The following is a 10,305-nucleotide window of genomic DNA, read 5'->3' as shown; positions in this document are numbered from 1 at the left end:
CTCTGTCTCAACTGTTTGCTGAAAGAACATGGAAGACATCAAGAAATATTTTAGCAGAGAGCATCCATTGTTTTTCATCAGTTTGAACCTCTGAGTTCTACATCCTAAAAAGAAACAAAAAACAAAGGTGTTACTGTTTCCCTCTGGTATAGAACATCGATTAGAAGTAATTTATTGACAATGCAATAATTATTTTTTACCAAACTAAATGATAACATTTACCTATAGCATGCGAAGTGTTTTACTGGATGCACAAATTGTTGATATTGTAATTCTATGAATGTGTTTTATTTTATTGTTTTGGAGTCTAAGGAAAATTTCCACCATGATAGATTAAATAGTGTTTCATATTATTTTTTTTACTATGTATAAGACTCTACCAACAAAAATTCTCTCAGACTAATATGGCACCATAAAAGCAAAAATGTGAATTTTTCCTTGTATCTGTTCAACAACCCTGGTTGTAACAACCAGATTTGTTTTTTTTTTTCTGTGAACCTAATTCATTTGTTCGTTATTGACTTTTGCTCAATTAACTTTCTTATGTACACATTGTAAATAGTATTTTTATCATAGTTGATCATGTTGCTTTTCATGTCTCCTTATTTCTTTTATTCCTCTTATAATTGATTGTTTGTAATATACAAAGGTCTTGTTTATGTCATTTTATTAGCTCTACATGATCAAGAAACTAAAAAATTATGGTCTTTTAGTAGAGAATTTATTTTTTACGGTGCCAATAATGCTGGAATTAATAGTAAATGATGAAGACTGTGCTATTCTAATTTAGTAATATACTGTAGTTATTTTAGTTGTGTTACCACCCCCACACCAATAGAGGCAGTAGTAGACCCTAAAGATGCAACTAAGGAGCAGATTTAGAAGTACACAGAAAGAGACAGCATGTATTTAAAGAGACAAGTTTAAATACATGCCGAGAGTGAAACTCCTTCCTAAAAATAAAGATATGTCACAGATTTCAAAAGAAAATAAAAACAGGAGACCATGGATAATATAGGAAATAGCGCCCCCTTCAATTCCGGATTTCCAAATAAGGTATGAGTCTGCCAGTGGTCCGTTCTTGCCCTTTTCTGTTTGCTGCAGTGAGGTGTACTTGCTTTCATTCCATTGGCTGAGAGGTCGCCAGGTGATGGTACTTTTTGCTTTGAGAGAGCAGAAAAGAATTTGCAAGTGAGCAGAGATGTTTGCGAGCGGAGATTTGATCCAAACAGAGACAAGTTTTGAGTGCGAGAGTGATTTGAGAAATCACAATAAATATTTGAAAGAGAGCAGACGTTCTCACTAGAAGCATTATAAGTTTTGAGAAGAAAGCCATGAACTCCTGCTTCCAGACTGAAAATGTGTGCTCTCGGCAGTAAAATTCTTCCATAGTTTTTGAAACTTTTTAGTTTTGCTCTTATGAAATGAAAACTCTGCATTTGCAATGAAGTGTGGTCTAATGGTTGTCTCCTTTCTGTTCCCTCTAGTTTCCTGTTTGTGATTGAGCACATGATGCCCCTCTGCATGGTGATATCCTGGGTATATTCCGTAGCTATGATGATTCAGCACATAGTAGCAGAGAAAGAACATCGGCTCAAAGAGGTCAGACTGTTGACTTGTCGCCATGGTTTCATGTCAGGCTAGTTGTGATTTATCCTCGCTGATCTCTGCTTGTATTTTATTATTTGGAGTTTTTATTTAACGTCAGCACTGACTGATTTGATTTGTATTGCATCACGTGTAGCCAGTGATGGCATAGTTGCTTTGAAAAAGTATCTTTAATCGGATTACTGATTACTCTTTGAAAAAGTAACTTAGATTACTGATTACTTGATTTGGAAAATAACTAAGTTACATTAAAAGTGTCTTTTTTTAGTTACTTTAAGCAGCTGCTAACAACAACGCTCCACCACCTGTGAATATTACATTGATCTTTGCCAATACTTAATTACAAGTTATTTTATAATGGTAACATCAACAATGTGTCTCCACTTATATGGTTGAACTGAAGGGGAGATTGTTTCATGGTTACAACAGTACAAAAAAATCTTTAGTTATTTGTGTGTTCCAGTATTGTCTGGAAAACTATAAACAGGATTTTACCCCCCAGCCCCCACCCCAGCCTCCAGGTTACGGCTTTGCGTTTGGTGTCGGAGCTCCTGCTGCCGCTCCACAACTCAGATGTCCCGCTGCACAGATTTGTGACACTTATCTTAATAATTATAATGGCTTTAAGTTGCACAATTTTACGAACACGTTCATTCGTGGCTGTTTTCACGTTTATTGCGCTGTTCTTAATAGTCTCGATGGTTCCAGTTTTCTGGAGCGCAACGCGAAGCTCAACATCATTCAGAAGTTATATATTAACATTAACAAAGACACAGCAGGACGGATCATCTGGGAAATGATGGACAAGGAGAGTCTGACTAAAACTAACTGGATGTCAGACAACTTCTGGGGTCTGTCTGCTTATTTCCAAGCCCAAAAACAGCAACCCGTGACTCATTCAATCTGCAAGTGATTTTAGAAAAACCAAGTGGAAAGCTGCTTATAATAATCGGACTTGGAAACAGAAACTCAAAAAAGTTCCTGTTTTTCCACCAACAAAATGCTCATCTCCCTCCATTATTTACATTTCTGTCGCTGCTGATACTGTCGCGTAAAAACGGCGATAGAGGGAATAAAAGACGCGTAGAGGAAATAAAATGAAATTCCAAAAGAAGATAGTAATGCAAAGTGATTTCGATAAGTAACTGTAGTCTGACTACTGGATTTGAAATAGCAACACGTTAGATTACTCGTAACTGAAAAAAGTGGTTCAATGTCAGTAATTCATTACATAGTAACGCGTTATTGACATGACTGCGTGTAGCATAGAGGGGCCTCCACAATGACAGTGTTGCTCCTTCAGGCCCAACACTGGGTTAAATGCAACAAATGTTGCATTTATGTATCTGTAGTCTGTGTTAAAATATCAGCATTTATGGGCCCTTGTAGCTCTGGGGAACCTCATGGAGCCGCTGACTTAATTTGTATTAAACAGAAGTGCAAATAATTGATATTCATTTTAATTGTATTTTTTGATTTGTTGTTTTTAAGACTAGTTGTGGGTTTAAACAACATTTCACTGGTGATGTTTTCCAGTAACATATAATTACCCAGTAATATTTTCACATTTCCTGTCTACTTAACATCTTTTAATACAAACACGGTGGACCGCCTCGGCACCTCGATCACTGGGCTTAGCAAGTTTTCTGGGGGAAACCCTGATGCATAAGGTGAAGATCAAAATAGCTGTGACACAACTTAATGGTTGTGTCACAGCCAACCATGAAGTCATTGTTTAACAGAAACACATCTGTTAAACAAGAATCATAACAGGCTGAAAAGGGCTGGTTTCACTCAAGTGTATCACTAATTTAATGCCAGTGGGTGGGAGGTTCCCATCCACACAGGGATGTTCTTTCTGAGGAAACTTCCACTATCAGAGATAGGAATGGTCACTTCATTATTGTAGAAGGTAATCTATTTGAAATCCCTGTTGTCCTTGCCAACATTTATGTTCCAAATTGGGACAGTATGCAATTCTCTAAAAACTTTTTTGCACTTCTCCCAATTTTGGACTCGCATAATGTAATCGATTTCTCGAATCCCATACAGAGCACTGGCCAAATGAGCTCAATGCATTAACTTGTTTATGCAGACATACGGGGTGGCTGACCCTTGGAGGGCTAAAAATCCAACCTTGAAAAAGTTTTCACACAAGTTTTTGGAGAGGCCAGAGAAGGAGAGAGGTGTGGCTCTGCCTAATTAAACACACTTTTACTGGGCTGCTAATATCTGTAAACTTTCTTTCTAGTTTAAGCCTGGGGAAAATGAAACAGCCCTGTTTGGTCACTTATGGAACAAAACTCTTGTAAATCTGGTTCACTCGCCTCAGTTTTTTGCTCGCCACTGCCACTAGATAAATGACTGATTACAATTAACACGGTTACACTGGGAGTGATTTAGATCTGGAACAACTTAGGATCCATTTCAAGCAAAAACAGGGTCTCCTGGCAGCTCCTATATCAGCAAATGCCTTGTTCCCACTTTTTTAATTGATTCCACTTTAAATTGCCTGGGCAAATAAAGTATAACTACTGTGAGAGACCTGTTCAGGAATGGTCATTTTATGTCTTTCCAACAGCTGCAGCAATCATCTAGCCTACCTTCTTCCAACTTTTTTAGATATTTGCAGCTGCTGAGCTTTGTTAAAAAATACTTCTCATCAACACTTCAGACTCCAGCATACAGTTGGATTAATGAATGCCTGGACGGTAGATCCCATACAGAGAGGGATCATATCAACATTGTATTGATTAATCCATGCAGCTGCAGCGCCCTCATTAGAGAAAATTAAAGAACAGCGGCAGCTGGAGATGGGAGTGAGAATAACGGTGTCATAGTGGCAGCAGGGAACTAGGCTGATCCAAACAGTAAACTTGCAAAGTTGTTTCCAGGGTCGGACAAGGCTTACCCGAGAAGGCACACTAGGCCATACGTTCTGGGAATGTCAAAGATTGCAGGGCTTCTGAAGAGAGCTGTCTTTAAGACCCTGTCTGAGTTTCTCACAGTAATGTTTGGGGTTTTTCCTCTGGTACACTGTGTGTCCATCTGTTTTAGCTGTAGCCTTTTCCACATTGATTCCCCGTCGAGAGACGCCTCTTTCCCACAAACGATGGATTGCAGGCTTGCTCTCAAACCTCAAAGTTGAACAACAGAGACATGTTGTGGACGGTTTTGCCAACACATTTTTACAAAATATGACAACCATTCTTGTGCCATATTGAGAGACAACTCAGCATAAAGTCAACTACGATTTGTGTTTTGTTTTTGTTTTTGTTTTTTTTGTTTTTTTTTGCTTGCTTTGTTTCTATATTTATGCATCAGTTTTGTGGATTTGAGGTTGGATGTGAATGTATTGGTAGGGGATTTATTTTGCTGAAAATCCAATAAAAATATTCAAATAAATAATGGAAAACCCACAGACCAGTAAGAACTTTGTAAGGCATTTTAAAGACTGTAGCCGTGAGTGCTACAAGTGGCTAACAGCTAGCGCTGAGCACAACAAGCTTTTGCATGGATTTTATTTACAACTAATGGTGAGTTTTACTTTTCTATTACATTCTTATACAGACTTTACTGAATTTTTTTCTTTTGATTGTTCACATGTGCTATTTGAGCAGTTTGGACTTATGTTGAGCTTAACTGGGAAACATGGAAAAGTTTTGCTAATTTGCTTGCTGTTCAATTATATGCGCTGTTTTCTGTGTATTTTTGTTAAAATATACATTGATGCCTGATATGCATTGTTGGGCTGCATTTTACTTGACATATTTTATTTATTTGCATATTATTGGATGCCTGTGGCTTGGTGTGGTGTATAGTCTTTGCATTGTCCTGCACAACTGAGTTTTTGTTGTGCCTTTTTAATTTGCTCAGTTGAGCATTGTCCTGCACACTGGTTTGATGTTAGGGTAACCCTAACCCTGAACAATACACAGGGTATTATTCAATACTTGTGTATTGTTCAGGTGTAGTTGAGTCTATTGAAGGTCCTGACTGAAACCCCACATCACACCACTGCTAAACATCACTGACAACCTCAACTCCAGATAACATCAGCAACAATATTAGAAAGTACACTATACACAGAAATGTAGAAATTTTCAATTGATTTAAAAAAATATAATGTTCGTAAGATGTCTTTAATTTCTGTGGCACTGGAAAAAAGTTTTCACACCCCCTGAAAATTCATTGTTTTAATGGGTTTGGTTCAGTTTTTTTATGTTTAAAAGATAATCCATGAATGACTTAAACTTAACTAATGAAGTGATAGATGGCACAAGTCCACAAGCATTATAGGATTATATCTGAGTCTACAACCTTTACAATCGGAGACATTTTTGTTCTCAGTGCAACGAAATGAAACTAACCATCCATTATCTACGATACTTATCCCTGCAGGACTATGATTGGCTGGTGCCTATCTGCAGTGGTCATGAGGCAACAGGGGTTCACCCTTGTTTGTCGCCATCAAGCTTACCTCACTAAAGTAAAGCAGGCTGCAGCTCTCCGTTCAGAGTCCAAACCTCCTGAGCCTGACGAGCCTGTCCCAACTGGTCAACAGGGTTCTGTTTAAACTGGTGTTGAGGAGAAGTTGTCAGCTTCTACCTGCGCAGCATCCAAATGTCAAACCCCACTACAGCTGGTGTCGTGGTCAGACTGAGTAGCCTGTGGCTACCAAACCCCCTAGCCACGCCCATTAAGGGCAGTTCTCCTCTTACACAACTTGCACTTGGAATTGGGCTGAATGGTTTTAGAAATCTGGAAAAATAGAATTCTGGGATTTTGTTTACTTTCATGATCAAAGCAGCTGACACCCTGGACAGATCTCCACTCCAATCCCAGGACAACACAGAGACACACACAACAACTACACTGTAAAACATTTGAATGTGGTTTAACTTGGAAATGAAAGTCCATGAACATGGTTTACATGAAGTTCATAAAGTTGATTTAACAACAAAAGACATGTTGTCTAAACATTATTTTTAAGTTATTTAATCTTGAATTGTGAGTTTTAACTTAATGCTGTAATTTAAACATTGGTTTAAATTACAGCAACATGCAATTCACATTTAATTCACAACATGCAAAAAATGCTGACCCCTCCTAGTTAAAGAACACACATGTCTCTATTATTTTTACTCAATATCAAATTAAAAAGACATTTGTCTTAATAGACAAGAGTCAGATCAATGTAACACACTTCCATCTCACTCACGGTGCAACACAGTATTCAAAAACGTACCACTAAGCACTCTGGGAAATAGTCCCTACTCTTGTCGTTTTCTTCTTTCAGCTTTTTTAAGCGCTAACCTAAAACTCTTGGAGGTTGGACAAAATGAATAAAACATTAACACAACTTAGTACTGCAGGTTTCTTTCACAAACTCTCAGCTACATTTATTTCAATAGTAGAAGATAGATTTGACTCAAATGTTTTACAGTGCATGCACACACATTCAGACCTATGGAGAACTTAAAGAGACCAATCAGTCTAAAAGAATATACAGTGTATCACAAAAGTGAGAACGCCCCTCACATTTCTGCAGATATTTAAGTATTTAAGTTTTTTTTTTTCTGCTCCGTCCTTCGAAGAAGGAGGACGCACTTTCTCTGTCTCCCTGTCAGAGAGAGACAGGAAGCTATTCTTTCTTTTGAATAACTTCCGAAGTTGCAAATTATGGATCTGGTCAGCTGGTCTCAACACAATTGATACAATTTTTTCCACTGGGAAACCGGGTGAAGGGGAACCTTCGTGTCCTGACGGGACATTCTTCACTGGATATACGATGGATTCTACATGGAAGTGGAAGACTGTGTGTCTGACGATGCTGTCAGTCGAGGATGTTGACTATGTGTACATAATTGGATTCATGATAACAGGTTTTCTGCTTATTGGAGTTGGCGGATACCTGGCTTATCGGAAATTTCGGAAGATGCCAGCGGCCGTTTTTGGCAACTTCGACGCTGCCGGGTCCGGTTGAGGGGATCTGTACAGTGATCTACACTCAGACTGAGATGATACGGGAGCTGAGCTGCAGACTGGGTGCGATCCTGGAACAGGACCGTGGCTGGGCAACGGATCTCGGACTCAGAATGGATTTGGTGTGACCTTGGAGAACGTTGTTCGCTCGGATCAGGCAGGAGACCCTAAAAATGTGGCTGTTTGGATTTGCCACTGAGAAGCATCAGCGAGACTTTCAAGGAAGGCAGTAAACTGATGTCAGCCTGACCTAAACAAATTATTGCTATCGGAATCTGGCTGCCCGGGCTGGCCTTGGCTGGCCAACTATCCTCCCCTGTTATGTCTAAAGAAGGCTCTGTTCTGCTGCCCCTCCCCTCCCTGAGGACATCTGTGGCCCTGAACTGTTTATGCTGGGTGTGAAACTGACATCATATTCACAGACAATCACGAACAATCGCATGCTTCAGTTAGGGCTCTTGGTCTGACACACACATAACTCACATGAGACCCATATTCACGTCACACCACCTCCTCGTACCCGGCTTGTTTTGTCTATATGTGTTTATATGTGCTTAAGTGTCGAGGTTTTTTTTCTTCATCTCAAACTCTGCCTGCAAAGAGCAGAGTGTGAGACAGACTGTTTTTTTTCCCTCTCCTTGCCTGATGTTTTTCTTATTTTTCCTATTTCCTCTGCAAGGCGGCGCCTGTCGGGCTGCGAGGCCGCAGCCAACTATGCCCCCCCCCCTCCTCCCCTTGTGTTGTTGTGTGATGGATGGTTGTAACTGAAACTGCAATTTCGTTGTCTTTCTGACAATAATAATAAAATTCTTCTGATAATAAAATTCTTCTGTAGATCAGTTCTCCAGAGTCCTGCTAATGACCTAATTATTCTATTCAGGTGTGGTGCAGCAGAGTCGCATCTAAAAGTTTCAGGGCAGTGGCCCTCCAGGGCAGGAGTTTGACACCTATGCTGTAACTGATACTGGTCTCATTCTGTTGTGGCAATTTAATACAATTCCATGAAAAAAAGAAAAAAACAGAAAAACTGCTGAAACTTGCATTTGTTAAAATGTTGATATTTAAACCCATTATTAATAACAGATTATACTGTTCAAAATCAAATAAAAATCAAAGTACATTTAACATTATGCCTATGAACTTTGCACCATCACTGTTATGTTCAATAGTTGGAAGTTTGGTGTTTTTGGGCCTTGACCAATGTCAGTCAGAGTTGCACATGTTTTTATTTAATTGTTAATTAAGGCGGTGAAGACCCGTGTAACCAGTGGGCTCCTTTGTCAGGTGATGAAGATGATGGGCCTGAACAATGCCGTTCACTGGGTGGCCTGGTTCATCACTGGGTTTGTCCAGCTCTCCATCTCCGTCACTGCTCTCACAGTCATCCTGAAGTACGGCAGAGTGTTACTCCACAGTGACCCACTGATCATCTGGCTCTTCTTAACTATTTATGCTGTGGCTACCATCATGTTCTGGTGAGTGCTTTATATTTTCACTCAACACTGTTAGAATGCATCATTGTTTCACTTCCAAACACTGGCATCTGACTGCAGGTTGCACCTTCTGAGAGTCGACCTCAGAAGGTGCAGTATAGAGATGAGAGAAAGTTCTTCTCTCTTCCTCTCGATGAAGGCGGACGCTTTTTTCCTCTGCTCCTTCCCTACCCATGCCTGCTCTGCTTGCTCTGTTTTTGTCCTGTCTTTTTCTATATTTTTGGAGCCTTTTTCTGCACATCTTCCAGATCTGCAAATTATGGATCTGATCAACCGATCTCTCAATGCAATTCATCAAATTTTCTCGACGAGAAGACTGGGCACAAGAGAGCCCTCTTGTCCTGCGGGGACAAACCCGGCGGGATTCACCCTGGATTTATTCATAACAGGATTTCTGCTGTTTGGAGCTTGTGGATTCCTGGATTATCGACAAATTTGTGAGGGACTTGGCAGAACTAGAGAACACTCAGACTGTTAGTGTGGACAGAGACGCAAGTTGGATGTGAGTCTTGCTGAGACTCGCAGCCCAGCTGAGGACTCAAAACTCACTAACAGAATGGAATCGATCTTGGAGAAGTTGCTAGTTTCGGTTCAATGGAACGACCAAACTAATTTGGATAATTGGGAGATGTATCAGAGAGACTTTAGGGAAGATTGAAATTTATAATCTTCCCGACCTAAGACATTCTGTATCTGAATTGGCTTTCCCCATGTGGCCTTGGAAGGGCTGCATATTTCTAATCTCCTTGAAGATATGTAAACACAATGCTCTTCCCTCCTCACCTCCTCCTGTATCTATGGAGCTGTGGAGCTGAGCGCTCCTAAGGTCATCATGCCTTGATGACAACACCTTTATCGGACTTCTGTCGGGAGGCTGAGCAACGTGGTTCCATGGCCCTTTGACATCACCGCCTTCACTCGTGTCTTTGTTTTGCCCTTTGTTTTGTCTGAATGTTGCCATCTCCCCTAATGTGTCCTTTCCTCTATTTTGTTATAGAAACGGTGGAGTACTCCCTATTTAACCCAGAAGATGATTATTTTAGTTTTAGTAATATCAGAAATTGTTGAGTACGCACTATTTAGATCAACATTATACAGCCCAAAAATAGAATTAGAATTAGAATAACTACGAACTTGGAATCCAGAAATACTTAACAGGAACAGTCATTGCTTAGTTTCTATTACTTTTAACCCAGAAAAGGATTTAGATTAGTCACTC

General features: G+C 39.7%; 1 protein-coding gene across 1 annotated transcript; it reads left to right on the top strand.

Moving 5' to 3' along the window:
* Positions 1-1,455: 1,455 nt before the first annotated feature.
* On the top strand, positions 1,456-9,615 carry LOC107834164 (uncharacterized). Its single transcript, XM_016664977.1, has 3 exons — positions 1,456-1,602; positions 8,878-9,068; positions 9,147-9,615. The coding sequence occupies exons 1-3, from the start codon at positions 1,510-1,512 to the stop codon at positions 9,562-9,564; spliced, it is 702 nt and encodes a 233-aa protein (XP_016520463.1). The 5' UTR covers positions 1,456-1,509; the 3' UTR covers positions 9,565-9,615.
* The last annotated feature ends 690 nt before the right edge of the window (positions 9,616-10,305 follow it).

The sequence above is a fragment of the Poecilia formosa genome, unplaced genomic scaffold (assembly GCF_000485575.1).
Source record: "Poecilia formosa unplaced genomic scaffold, Poecilia_formosa-5.1.2 Scaffold535, whole genome shotgun sequence".
NCBI lineage: Eukaryota > Metazoa > Chordata > Actinopteri > Cyprinodontiformes > Poeciliidae > Poecilia > Poecilia formosa.
Note: the sequence above shows the minus strand (reverse complement) of the source record. Positions and strands in the feature narration are given on the sequence as shown.

What these genes read in the sequence shown, in the direction of transcription:
- LOC107834164 (XM_016664977.1), top strand. Translation starts at nt 1,510, where the DNA reads ATGATGCCCCTCTGCATGGTGATATCCTGGGTATATTCCGTAGCTATG. An exon ending in AAGAACATCGGCTCAAAGAG is followed by an intron (nt 1,603 to 8,877) that starts GTCAGACTGTTG and finishes CTCCTTTGTCAG; the next exon opens with GTGATGAAGATGATGGGCCT. An exon ending in GTGGCTACCATCATGTTCTG is followed by an intron (nt 9,069 to 9,146) that starts GTGAGTGCTTTA and finishes ATCTGACTGCAG; the next exon opens with GTTGCACCTTCTGAGAGTCG.